The sequence below is a fragment of the Zingiber officinale genome, unplaced genomic scaffold (assembly GCF_018446385.1).
Source record: "Zingiber officinale cultivar Zhangliang unplaced genomic scaffold, Zo_v1.1 ctg140, whole genome shotgun sequence".
Classification (NCBI taxonomy): Eukaryota; Viridiplantae; Streptophyta; class Magnoliopsida; order Zingiberales; family Zingiberaceae; genus Zingiber; species Zingiber officinale.
This window is the reverse complement of record NW_024589836.1, coordinates 54,627-68,851: the sequence shown is the minus strand read 5'-3', so window position 1 is coordinate 68,851 and position 14,225 is coordinate 54,627. Positions and strand designations below refer to the sequence as shown.

The window sequence follows — 14,225 nt, the reverse complement described above, 5'->3', positions numbered from 1 at the left end:
TTAAAGAAATCTTTTAGAATATGTTTTCAAAAGACTTAGAAACTGTCTCAAAAGACTTAGAATTTTGAACATGTTTTAGACCCCGTTTTTGCTGTGATCAAAGGGGGAGAGATAGGCACAAGTTAAGGGGGAGTTAGAAATATTTTAAATTTCTGTAAAATGATATTCTGTTCAAAAATTGATATTAGATCTGAGCTAAATCTTATGTTGCAATTTATTTTAATTGTAAATTTATGCTTAAACAATTAGTTTAGTAATTTCTTCAAAATTACTACTTGTCTGTTTAACCCTAACTTGAACTTGGGTTGATGCACATCAAAAAGGGGGAGATTGTTGGACCCTGTGGGTATTTTGATGTGATCAACCAAGTTAGTTAGGTCATGCTTTGTTATTTGATCCCTGTGTCTAAGTGTGCAGGAACTTAGGAGCGCAGGAAGTCGAGCGGAAGACATAGCTAGCGAGAAAGACGGCACGGGAAGGGAGCCGACGGGCTCGGTGCGCCCGAAGGACGAGAGAGCTGCGGAAGAGTACTTTGGTGGACGGGAAGAACGTGCGTGGCGTTCGAGGAACGAGAAGCTTGGACGGAAGACTGCTCGAGGAAAAGGTCAGGAATTGGGTTCGGGTGAGCCCTATTCCGGTTAGCCGTAATCACCCAAACTATCAGAGCATTGGAAGCTAAAATGAAGTCAAAAGGAGCTGGAAAGCTAGTTGGAGGTGCCTTCAACGAAGTGTTGAAGGCGCCTGTGCTGCCTACCCAGTCTGAGGCACCTCCATCACCTTGAAGGCGCCTCAGACAGTCCGAGGCGCCTCCAAGGCTGTTTGAGGCGCCTCGAACCCAGCCAAAGTGGTTGTTTGCAATCGGATAGAGTTTTATCCGGCCAAACCATTGGAGGCGCCTTGAACCCTTTTGGAGGCGCCTTCAACACTCGAGATAGACTTTCCATAAGCTATATAAAAGCCCTTGGAGCTAGGAAATATTGATTCAACTCTGTATTAAGTTCCTAGCAACCTCTGAGCATTTTAAGTGTGTAAAGAAGGCTTCTCCGCCTATAGTAAAAGAGATATTCTAGTATAGTTGTTCGACCGCCTTGGATTAATAACCGTCTTGGTTGTAACCAAGTCAAAATTCTGTCTCCTCTTTTATTTCTTCTCTTTATTTTATTAGTGCTGCATTTTTGAGTTGAAAGTCTTGAGGAGGTTATACTTTATTTCTCACATAATTCACCCCCCTCTTGCCGCCCCCGCTGCACCAACACAGCCTACTAGGGCTTCTTCTTGATTCGATATCAGGTCCTACAGACCTATCGATCCATTTGTCAAATATCAGGTCCACTTGACCTATTTGAATTTCTTACCTAGTTTCCATGATCTGTTGAGACTTTCTATGCCTAACCGTAACTAGAATTTTCCCTTACCTAACCTCAACTAGAACATTCTAAGTTGAGCATCCTGCACACTTGTTCAATTCATCATATAATAATAAGATTTAACTTGAATCTTTGACAATATTAAAATATAGATTTGATTTTGGTGCACCATGTCCCAATAATCTTTCCTATTTTGATATTTGGTAATATAGGTTTAACGTTAACTTAAATAATATGATAGTGAAATAATTTCCTCTCAAGTTAAAGTGTCCTTGAATTTAATATTTTTACCCTTTTAAATATATCAAAAAATGAGGGCATTGCAATTTTTTTTAAGTAATTCCAAACCAAAATTTGGAAGAATGTTTCTTAACTAAAAATAATTCTGGAAACATATTGTTACTATTGTTAATGACATTGAAAAACATTTAATTTTAAAAAATAGATTAAAAAAAGCCACTAATTTTTATATTTTGAAATCAATACTTAGTATTAAAAACTTTTTATTTGAAAATGTGACTGAGTGAATGAGTTTGGAAAATATTTTTCTATAAATTTAAAAGAAAATTATTTTTGTAAATTTTGTAAGTAAAACTAAAATTTTTTGACAGTAAGTAATAAGATCTATTTTGAAATTGTTTTAAGTACTGAATAATTTTTAAAAATAATTTTGAATAAAATTTCAAAGATAAAAGTTTTAAAAAGAAATACTCTATCAACTCTCTTCGTTCGACACTTATCCTTAATGATGCTATGAAAACTATAAGGATGTGACACTAGATTATATAAATTTTATTCGAGGTACTATACTTGAATAGTAAATGATGGACCTATAGACCCAATAGTCCAAGTCAAAGTCTAATTGATGTCTTAATGTGTACATTAGAAAAAGATGCATTGGATGCAAGATAACTAAGTCTTGTGATACTAGGAGATGAATGGAAGAGACAATCATTTTAAAAAGTGCATTGTCTCTTAGACTGGGAGGAACTGATAACATCTTCTTTGGGCATGGACCCTCGAAGAAATGAGCATATATAATATCCAAAGTTAGATGGAAAAATGGGTCTAATAGTATGTCTAGGTAGGATGGAAAGAGAAAGATTTGATTGACCGAAAGTCGTATGTGCAAAAAGTGAAGAAACATGTGAAGATCAAACAACGTATGCCTAGATGCAACTCTGGTCTTATGATAATGTGCATTAATCTCACACAGGTTATATTAGAATTCAATACAGAGTGTGGAGTTATGCATGTCTACAATAAACTAGACAATCCAGTGAAAAGGGTCGAATGATGTCTATGACCTCAAGACGATAAGTTTGATAGAATGGAAGGTTAAGACATCGTGTCCCAATAACTAAGAACTTTTTATAATTAAAGAATTGATGTAAATCTTTAGTAGAAAACTTATGATTCTGGTTGGGAATCAAGGAGCTAGCCTTCTTTTAGACAGTCTTGCGTTTCTTTTCACTATAATTGAAGATAAAGGCAATAAGTAACTATGCTTTAGGCAAAATATAAGAATGTTAAGAGAGTTACCGAGCAATGGTTGAGATTCATAGGGATCGAGTAACTTAGAAATGATCTATCGACGTCCATTTGAGAGAAAAATGAAGAGGAGAAGCTTGATTTATAGATGCCAAGTTTCTGCCCTAACATTGTTTTAATAAGGTTTGATTGGTTGATTGATAATTTTATCGGTCAACTGATTCATTAAATTCATCATGTTGTCGACCAATTAGGAGAGTATGTTTGGTTTTCGATCAACCAATTAATTTGTTCAGCCGATAAATAAGTTAAATTTACATTGACTATTTTGTATCTATCGGTTTGGTTTGGTTTAGTTTTTTGGTCGACGGAATGAGGATTTTGGTTGACGAAAAAGTTTAATCTACATAATTACCGCATGTTATGGTTAGATAATCGGTTGATTGAATGTACTTTCGATCGACTAATAAATTAATTTTACCTTAATTTTATGTAATTGGTTTGAGGTTTAATCGACTGATCACTATGTTTAGTCGATTGATAATCATAACTTTTAATTAATTATTTAATTTTTCTTGATGCATCTCACTAGATTCACATTATTTTAGACTTTAAGTTAAGTTTAAGTTTGGGTTAATAAGAATTTTTTATTTGAATTATTAAAATTCTTAGTTTGATTTTTGATTGATTTTATTACTTATTTTTCAGAAAAATTAGAATTAATTTTGGATTACTCAATTTGTCAAGATTTTAAAATTGACTTCGAATTAAGATTAATCTTGAATTCAGTTAAAACTGATTAATTTGGAATTATTTTAAAATTAATTAAGAATTAAATTAATGAGGTTGAAATTAATTGAGAATTATGAATTAAGTTTAAAATTAATTAAAAATTAATTAATTAATGTTTATTTTTAAATTAATTCAATAATTATTGTTTTGATTTAAAATGGATTAATTAGTTATTATTTTCGGATTAAGTTAAGATAATATTGGATTATTAATTTCAAAAAATATTTTAGATTCAATTAGAATTGATTAATTATTATTTTCAGATTTATCAATTAATTTTGAATTAATTTAGGATTAATAATTTATTAATTAATTAAATTTCAATTAATTTGAAAATAAAACTATTGATTAATTGATTAAGGTGATTAGTTTAAGTTGTTGATTAATTAATTTCAGATTAATCAAAGTAATGTATTAATTAATTGATTAATTTTGAATTAATTAAAGTAATTGACTAATTATTTTTGAACTTAAAATTTAATTAAAGTAATTAATTAATTTTGAATTAAATTAATTTAGGATTAATTAAAGTAAAAAATATGATAATCCAAGCCTCATTGAATATCCCTAGTGATCGGTCCGGTCCCACGGAAGTTTTTCACCGGCCATCAGGTTAAATGGGGAAGCGCATGTGGCAGACAATCTAGAAGTCCAACATCCTTTGGTTGTTAACTCCATTTGGAGGAAAAATTCTTACAAATACGTCATAACTGGGGTTCAAATCGTGAGTGTCTGGGTGACAACCTGAATGTCCTACCCGACACCATAATCGTGGGGACAAGATTAATTAAAGTCAAGATTCTTAATTTTGAATTATCAAGTTAAAATTAATTAAGGATTACAATTAATTAAATGGTTTAAACTACTAATAATTTTGAATTAATGACTAATTAATTTGATTAGGTAATTTAAGCTTAAATTTATTTCAGAATTATAGATTATTTAAGTTTAAGATTAAATAAATATAAGATTAGGTTTTCAATTTATTAAGTTATAGGATAAGCTTAAGATATAGGACTAAAGAGAACTATATTTTTTTTATATAAAACACCCAGAGAAAATTAATGATGAGAAAAATTCATAATAATACGCTGTAGTTGAGTCTTGAACTTTAGATCACTGATTGTTTCGCTTGTGGAATTACTAATAAACTTTGAAATTATTTTTAGTGTGAATAGAAAAAAGGGCATTAACGTAAATGTATTTTAGGCTTCACCAAAATTAGTTAGTAAAGGGGAAAGTTTTTTAATAAAATAGTAAGATTTCAATTAAGATTAATTAATTAAATTAGTTTGAATTATTTAGAATTTTTAAAAAATGATTGTTTAAATGTTATGAAGTTTTCAATTAAAAAATATGGAACTATCACATGAGTAGTCTCTTAGAATTGGTCCTACGGATACGAAAGAAGGTAAATATAAGAACTCAAATTGGTAAATGCATAGATGGAGATCCAACAAAGGGTAATGAAATCCGTTGGCAAGATGATTTTAACTCCGTGACCTCTGTGATCATTATTCATGCATCCATAATTGAGTCAATTTGAAAGGAATCAAACTCTCAATTCAAATTTACTCAAACTTAATTCATTTAGATTTTATTGAGTTTTTAATTCAAATTTTTATTTATTTGATTAATTATTAAGTTTAATAATTTATCATATTAAATTATTTTATTTAGTATATTAATAAAAATTTTATCAATCAACATAATTTATAAATATTATTAAGAAATATTATTCATAAATAGTATCCAAAGACATTAACCAACTTAAATTTATTTATTTAATTTGATTAATTATTTATTTAATTAATGTATTGGATCAACCTAAATAAATTTTTACGAAGTCGAATATTAATTTTTTTGCACAAACATTCGTTACCCCTATCTAACCTCAGGCGTGGAAAATGTTTGTTACGCATGCGGGAGGGTGAAAACGTTTGGAGTGAGAATATGAATATCATTTATTTATTTCATATATTGCGAAAATATCAAATGACAAAATTTGTCACATCGTCTTCGTCGTGCACGAGAGGCGGGTCTCGGGTTCCACGTTTTATCGGACCGGGGTTGTACAATCAACCGCATGTAATTTCTGTATGCGGCAAAGGCATAGCCACTCTGTCACAGTAAGTTACGGATCGTAAAGCAAATTGAACGGTTAGAGATCCGATCGCATACGTGTAATAGAAGCGATGCAGGAATTGCCTTTAATTTTTCTCGACCGGATTTGATGACCGCATCCCGGATTTACCAATTTAGCGGAGTCCCATATCCGGCAACCGGTCCCACATGGCCACCCATCTGCTTCTTCCACGCCGGTACCGGCTCAGACGGTCACAATTCAGCATTTGAATTTTGCCACAAAAGTAGCTTTTGGTGTCGAGTTATTGTGTTCTCATCGAGTTGGGGCCCACACTTACTGCTAAAATAGTGAAAAGAGTATAAAAGTGGGTCACAATATTTACGTTGAAATAGGTTCGTCGATTCCAGTGTCTTCGCCGGTAAAAAAAAAAAGAGAAAAGAAAAAGAGTTGCATGAGTTAAAGCTTCTGACCCTTGAAACAAATACATTTGGCTCTCATTTGGGGAAGCGTTTCATTTGGTTTTCATTTGGGGTGCATCTGGGACCGGAACCAGGACCAGCAGGATTCATCTTCCTCTGGTTTCTCCTTCCTCGGCGATCTCCTGGTTCATCAGCCACGGATATGTGCAAGCTCCGCCAGTTTTCCTCGTCTGATCGCCGGTTTCTTCACAGGTTTGCGACTTTCTCCGCCGTCTAGGCGGTAATCGGACAGTTGAAAGGCCGGGCAGCTTAAACATCTTCCGCTCTGCGCTGACGCTTGTTTTAGCTGTTTCTTAGCTCATATTTGTTCGTCAGGTGAGGGAATCCGCCGACTTCCTTCGATTTTTCTCGCGCGATCATGTTTCCGTAGCTGATTTTACTGTACATTAAAAGGAGATCTCTTATCTATCTGTTATCTGTTAAGATCTAGGCAACTTATGTTCACTTTCTGCTTTTATCAGGTTTGAAAAAATAAAAAATGCTTTAAGTCCTTGCTAGCTAGCAGCTTCTCAGCAAACTGGTATAATAAACTGTTTCTGATTCTTGGTGCTTGGCCGTTCTCTTATTTCATAGCACAAGTATCAGATGGACGGCTATCAATTTTTTTTTTTCTTGTTAAATGGTCACCATTTATACTATATCCTTGAGTGAAACTATCATCTTCCATCTTTGTTCCGTTTAGATTATCTTACCTTGGCAAAATGATTGTTCTTCTAACCTTTCTGTTATCGATCTTTTGTTTCCCAGACCTACTATAGGGAGATTCGTAGGGCATAAAGCCCTCGTTGTCACAAGCTTCAAACTTTTAGGAAGAACATCAATGGAAGCCTGATGAACTGCCTCACGGTCGAGATAGACGAGGAGTCGTCGAACCTCCTTGAGTTCGCCGCCAACAATGACGTCGAAGCCTTCCGGCGGTCTGTCGAACATGATCCCTCAGCCGTCGATAAGGTGGGCCTCTGGTATGGCCGCAAGAAGGGTTCCAACCGCATGGTGCTCGAGCATCGGACTCCCTTGATGGTGGCCTCAACATACGGAAGTCTTGATGTGCTCAAGTTCATCGTCTCCTTACCTTCCGTGGATATCAATCAGGCCTCCGGGCCTGACAGAACTACAGCGCTCCACTGCGCTGCCTCTGGTGGATCCTTTGATGCTGTTGATGCAGTGAAGATACTTCTTGCCGCCCGTGCAGATCCCACTTTGTTTGATGCCAATGGAAACCGTGCAGCCAATGTGGTTGTGGCGCCGCCCAAATTGCCTGATGTAAAGTTTGCTCTTGAGCATCTTCTTGGAGGGAACACCAACGGTACGGATGAGGTAGATCACCCGCATCCTCTTTGCGTGATGACTACCTATTCTAACTCTGATTCACCGCCACTTTCTTTCTCACCTGACGAGGATGGATCTCCATTATCCAACTCTACTTCTTCTCCTCCCATGGCTAAGTTCCGTGACTTACCTCGGGTTGTTGTATCTGAGAAGAAAGAGTATCCTGTTGACCCATCACTCCCAGACATCAAGAACAGCATCTATGCTTCTGATGAGTTCCGCATGTTTTCGTTCAAAATTCGTCCGTGTTCCCGAGCTTATTCTCATGATTGGACTGAGTGCCCATTTGTCCATCCAGGTGAGAACGCTAGGCGGCGAGACCCAAGAAAGTATCACTATAGCTGCGTCCCCTGCCCTGATTTCCGTAAAGGAGCATGTAGGAGAGGAGACATGTGCGAGTATGCGCATGGGGTGTTTGAGTGCTGGCTTCACCCAGCCCAGTATCGCACAAGGCTATGCAAGGATGGTACTAGCTGCTCCCGCCGCGTCTGTTTCTTTGCGCACACGAATGAGGAACTGCGCCCACTTTTTATGTCCACTAGCTCTGCTGTGCCCTCTCCTCGGTCATCATCATCTGCTACATTGGAGATGGCTGCAGCCTTAGGACTTGTGCCTGGATCACCATCTTCAGTCTCTGCTATTATGTCCTCTTTCACACCACCGATGTCTTTGTTGAGCAATGGTACTGGCCACTCAGCTCTTGGTTGGCAGCAGCCAAATGTGCCTACCTTGAATCTTCCAGCAAGCAATATCCAGTCAAGTAGGCTACGCTCCTCTCTCAGTGCAAGAGATATGCCTTTGGAGGACCTCTCGGAGTTTGATACCCAGCAGCGGCTAAATGATATGAGCTCTGTGCTTGGCTCGTTAACAGGAAACAACGCAGTCAGGAACAAAACCCTGACGCCCTCAAACCTAGATGAAATCTTTTCATCTGAGATTGCCTTATCTCCTAGGTATAACTCTGACCAGGGGGCTATTTTTTCACCCTCTCATAGGACTGCTATCCTCAATCAGCTGCAGCAGCAGCAGCAGCATAGTCTGTTGTCACCCATTAAAACAAGCTTACTCTCTTCGACAGCTGCTGATGCCCAACATCTATCTGCGCATTCTTCTTTGTTGCAAGCATCACGCACTATATCTTCACCTACCCTCATGTCTCCAAGAAGTGTGGAGTCTGTCTCTCCGATGAGTTCTCGTGTTGCTATGCTTTCTCAGCGGGAGAGGCAACAACAGACACTCCGTGGCCTCAGTTCACATGATCTTTCTCCCATTTTATCTCCAAACATTTGCTCTCCTGTAGGCTCCTCTTGGTCCAAGTGGGCATCTCCCTCTGGTGCAGCTGATTGGGGAGTGAATGGGGAAGAACTGGGTAGGCTTGGTATATCTTCATTTGAGATGCGTGGAAATGGAGATGAACCTGATTTATCATGGGTTCATTCACTGGTAAAAGAATCATCACCTGAGAAATTGACATGTGTGGCAATGTCTCCTAGCACATCTGGCTTGTCTACAATCTACGGTGCGAGTTCAAATTCTGATAGTCTGATGGAGGGACATGATCAAACTGCAGCACTTGGTGCATGGCTTGAACAAATGCAACTTGATCAGGTGTTAACTCAAGAGGAAAAGAGCTAATTTTCCCTCAATATTAGATGGCTGATATATATATTTTTTTGCTAGTAGGTCGGCGAAGGGAAAGAAGCAGGGAGTATTGACAAATTCATTTCATAAAAAAGAGATTTGTTGATACTTAAAGTTCAGCCAGTTCCAGAATTGGGATGCTTAAATTCTTATTTTATATCAGGATGTCTCTAGCGAACTGTTCTGATATTTCAAATCCCTTTCTTTTTTATCTTGGTTTCTAAACTATAGTATGTCTTTGGAGGAAGCAAAGATGTCCTTTGTCTCATATGGTCAATTATTATAAAACTACTCAGTAAAATTCTTAGGCAGTCAACTTTCTCGGGTGGGCTAATTTTGTTTTCGTAGGCAGAAAGATCTGAAAAAGATCCTGATGTATGTTGTATAAATGAAACTCTGTTTCTGTAATTTGAATATCAGTGTTTCACGATGTCCTCAACGGTTTGAGGAGAATTTGTTTCTTTTCTTCATGATCTGCAGTCGTTTCTTGATTTGTATTGTATAAAATTTAAGGGGGTATTTTGCGTCTTCAGGCACGTTATCAAGGAGCAGTTCACTTCAACGCTCTGAAATAAGATTCAAAAGGCATTTTCGAATAAAATAATGAGCTGACTCCCTGTCACAAACAGCGTGGCCATGCGGACATCTGAACGAACGCCCCCGAGGTTAATCTTATTCTTTCTACCATCTCCACCGTCCGATCGCCCAATATATATCCTAAGAGGAGTCCTCGATGAATCCGAAGTCATCGCATCGCTGATACACCCTGAGAAATAGAAAAGAGAGGCGGAGCATCGCCGGTGACTCCGAATTCGTTCTCCTCCGTCGCTACGCCGACGATGGCGTCATCCGTACTCGTCTGTAACTCCGGGGTTCACCTATTGCCCTCCTTGCGTCATCGCCTCCCCCTTCCCCGGTCCCCTCTCTCCAGGACCCCTGCCTTCAGCTCTCGATCCAACCCCATCTTCCCCTCTCTCCGATCCGCCTCCGCGGAGTCCTTTTCTTTTGGATTGACCTCCGCCCGTGTCGGCCGATCGCTTCTTGCCCCTGTTTGCGCCTCTGCCTCATCTCCTGCAGCCGTGCCAGCACCCGCCCCGGCTCCTGCCCCCTGGCAGGGCGCCGCCTTGAAGCCCCTCGCTGCATCGATCGCCACTGGAGTCATCCTTTGGCTCGTTCCCTGCCCCGCCGGTGTCTCCCGCAACGCCTGGCAGCTTCTTGCCATCTTCCTTGCCACGATCGTCGGCATCATTACGCAGCCGCTCCCGCTCGGCGCCGTCGCGCTGATGGGCCTAGGCGCTTCCGTCCTCACTAAGACCCTATCCTTCACCGCCGCCTTCTCCGCCTTCGGCGACCCCATTCCCTGGCTCATCGCACTTGCCTTTTTCTTCGCCCGCGGATTCATCAAGACGGGCCTGGGGAACCGCGTCGCGTACCAGTTCGTCTCCCTTTTTGGGAGCTCCACTCTCGGCCTTGGGTACAGCCTCGTATTCAGCGAGGCCCTCCTTGCCCCGGCCATTCCTTCTGTTTCCGCTCGCGCTGGAGGGATCTTTCTTCCTCTAGTGAAATCCCTCTGCCAAGCCTGCGGAAGCAACGTTGGGGATGGAACCGAGAACCGGTTGGGCTCGTGGCTGATGCTTACTTGCTTTCAGACCTCTGCGATCTCTTCGGCCATGTTCCTCACCGCCATGGCAGCAAACCCTTTGAGTGCCAATCTTACTTACAATACCATCAAGCAGACGATCGGATGGACTGACTGGGCTGTGGCTGCGATTGTACCTGGCCTGATCTCCTTGATCGTCGTGCCCCTGCTGCTCTACGTGATATATCCGCCAACGGTAAAGAGCAGCCCCGATGCTCCCAAGCTTGCCAGGCAGAAGCTGGAGAAAATGGGACCGATGACGAAGAACGAGATTATCATGACAGGGACGCTTCTTTTAACGGTAAAAGTCGCCTTGCGCCTTTTTTCTTTCACAGTCTGGTGGTCATTATTTAATCGTGATCTTGTTGATTTTCAATCAAATTTGCTCCTTCAATTCTTGATTATTAAATTCAAGACAACAATTCTGCCATGAAGTAGGGTTCTTTACTAATAATGTTCTGTGATAGTTTTGCTTTTATGGGTTGTTGCTTTGATATAATTAATCCAGGAAACTAAACTTTTGCAGAATGACTTCTATTTTGTATAGTAAGGTGAAAAGTGCATGTACCTTGTTCCTTAGTTACTTAAATGCCATTTGTAATTCAATTGAAGACCATCGATCTTGTATCTCAGTGCAACTAATTCTCGTGGTTTCCTTCATTCCATTTCCTGGTTCCTTTTAACCACCTGAAGTTAGATTGCTATGAATTATCTCATGATTTAGTGAAGCTTCACCGTCTCAGATTGTTCTTTTACTAGTATCTGAAGTGCTATTAACACTAGCCTCTCATGTGTTGGATAATTACTGCATCAATTTACTTAATGCTTGTAGCTCAAGTTAAACATTGAGAAACACTGTTGTGTCAGAAGTATTTGCTGCTGCTGCAGTGTGTATGTTTGTGTTACACAACCATACTTGTGGCTTTAAAAATACAATGTATCTATTTTACAATGTGGCCATATTTGATTTGCCCTTTAGAACCAGGGTCATCCCACAGTTATTGTTATATGACTTAATAAGTATGTGGGACAAATTCTAACGGTACTTATTTGTGTTTGTGGCTTGCAAATTCATGTGGTTATTAACTATATTAAACTTAAGATCTATATCAATTTCTAATCTTTGTTTTTGATACTTGCTAACCAATCAACTGACTATTTATAGAATTAGGCATTTCTTTATTATGTTTGGTACTATCACTTACAATGTTAATTTTTGTGTTTATTAGCAACTATGTAAATGTGATTTGTTGTAGATTGACGTCCTATTTAAATGTAGTTTGATACATAATCACATAGATTTGAGGTTCCAAGTGGAATTGTTCTGTTTGTTTTTGTGTTTGCCTACAGCAGCATATAGGTTGTTTTTTAACAAGAAAATCTGTTTGCTTTGCTTTGTACAGGTGGGACTTTGGATATTTGGAGGAGCACTAAATGTGGATGCTGTAACTGCTGCAATTCTTGGATTATCCATTCTTCTTGTAACAGGAGTTGTTACATGGAAGGAATGTTTGGCAGAGTCAGTTGCATGGGACACCCTCACTTGGTTTGCTGCTTTAATTGCAATGGCTGGATATCTCAACAAATATGGCTTGATCTCCTGGTTTAGTCAAACAGTAGTCAAGGTATGAACTTTACATACATCTTTATCAAATGTTAACCAATGCACATGTAATTGTCACCTGATTTTATCAGTATAGGTTAAGTTCTCACTAGCTCTAGATTAGTCATCTTTTAAAATCAGTCTTATAATTGCATAATTGGACAAATATACGATTAATTCTTTTCAGACCTGAGCTGTATAACAATGTTGTGACTATATTTACTTGCCTCTTATCCTGATTTGTAGAAGGCCAGATGATGCTCAATCAAGGTTTTTGGTTTTAAAATTTACTGAACTGAGTGTTCGTCGGAGATATTAGAAGTATCATCTAGTGAATTTTCTTAATTCTGACACTTCACCAGTTAATTTAAGCAGCAAAGTATCCAGATTAATCAACGTCATTGCGAATAATTTTTCAAATGGAAGCAGGCCTTAAATGGCTAAACATGGCCACCACATCGAGAAATAGTAATTTCTAATTGAAGAAAATATTTGTTTTTGTTATGCATTTATCCTTTTAGAATGGCTAGTTCTTCCTCACCTTGTCTAAAATTTCAATTTGAAGAGCTCAGACAAGAATATCACAGCTGACGATCATCAAAAGTATAGTACTTGAAAACAATGAATTTTCATTTCATATAGGTTGTGTACCAAGTAATAGCATCTGCATATCAAGGCAAATAAAAAGTTAGCTCCCTTAGTTTGCACAACCATTGTTTATTGGTTTGAGGTTTGTGATATCCAAATTCAAAAACCTACTATTAATATCATGCTTTCTTAGTTTCCTTGCCACCTTGCTTTATCTGTCTGAGAGTTATCAAATATTGAAACATTATTTTCAGACATATGAAATGTTCTTCAATGCAGTTTGTAGGTGGCTTGGGTCTTTCTTGGCAACTATCTTTTGGCATTTTGGTACTGCTCTACTTCTATTCGCATTATTTCTTCGCAAGCGGGGCTGCACACATTGGAGCCATGTTCACAGCCTTCTTGTCAGTAGCCAGTGCACTGGGCACCCCTCCCCTATTCGGAGCAATGGTCCTCTCTTTCCTCTCAAATCTCATGGGCGGGCTCACTCACTACGGCATTGGGTCTGCACCAGTTTTCTATGGTGCAAATTACGTGCCACTAGCTCAGTGGTGGGGCTATGGATTCCTTGTCTCTGTTGTTAACATCATTATCTGGCTTGGCGTTGGGGGCTTCTGGTGGAAAACCATTGGCTTGTGGTGAAGAATCTTAAAATTTTTACCGTCATTTTTTTGTACTAAAAAGGCTTAGAATAGCCTTCCTCAAGTTCTTATAGTCATAAGAAACTTGTTTCCTTTCTCTTGCGACAGAATTAGAGTTTCGGAGAAGATAGATGTTACTGAGCTTGGTCCATAGAGTAATTGGACTGCACACGTATTTTTTCTCTCGAAATTGGGATGGCATGGTTTTGTCCTTGGGCTGATATTCTCAAGTTCTATCTTCCTAAAGCAATTAATTTAAATCTTGATTGCTTTCTTAATCAATCTTGTTAATAGTGCATATTCTTTGACACTCATGCGATTATACGGCCTGTGTGCTTTGTGGAAGAAACAGGAATAGTTTGTATCACAGCTGTCGCTTATCGCTTTCGAACAAAAATTTTATAGGGGCCTCCCACCTAGAATATCACAGTTTTTCCATATTTTTGGCATTATAAACTTAAATTATGATTTAGATCGAAGAAAGAAAGGTTATCGGTCTCAAAATTTAGGTTATTTATTAATCCAATTGCACTTGTGAATATAAATTTTTTAATATTTTTTAAAGTCAT

The 14,225-nt window shown here is 38.4% G+C and overlaps 2 protein-coding genes across 2 annotated transcripts; both read left to right on the top strand.

The window, feature by feature from the left end:
- The first annotated feature begins 6,217 nt into the window (after positions 1–6,217).
- Positions 6,218–9,638, top strand: LOC122036351 (zinc finger CCCH domain-containing protein 24-like). Its single transcript, XM_042595648.1, has 3 exons — positions 6,218–6,530; positions 6,963–9,152; positions 9,228–9,638. The coding sequence occupies exons 2-3, from the start codon at positions 7,047–7,049 to the stop codon at positions 9,273–9,275; spliced, it is 2,154 nt and encodes a 717-aa protein (XP_042451582.1). The 5' UTR covers positions 6,218–6,530; positions 6,963–7,046; the 3' UTR covers positions 9,276–9,638.
- Positions 9,639–9,905: 267 nt separating this feature from the next.
- LOC122036352 (dicarboxylate transporter 1, chloroplastic-like) lies at positions 9,906–13,934 on the top strand. The gene is made up of 3 exons (XM_042595649.1): positions 9,906–11,125; positions 12,228–12,449; positions 13,295–13,934. Exons 1-3 carry the CDS (start codon positions 10,025–10,027, stop codon positions 13,655–13,657), a joined length of 1,686 nt encoding a protein of 561 aa, XP_042451583.1. The 5' UTR covers positions 9,906–10,024; the 3' UTR covers positions 13,658–13,934.
- The last annotated feature ends 291 nt before the right edge of the window (positions 13,935–14,225 follow it).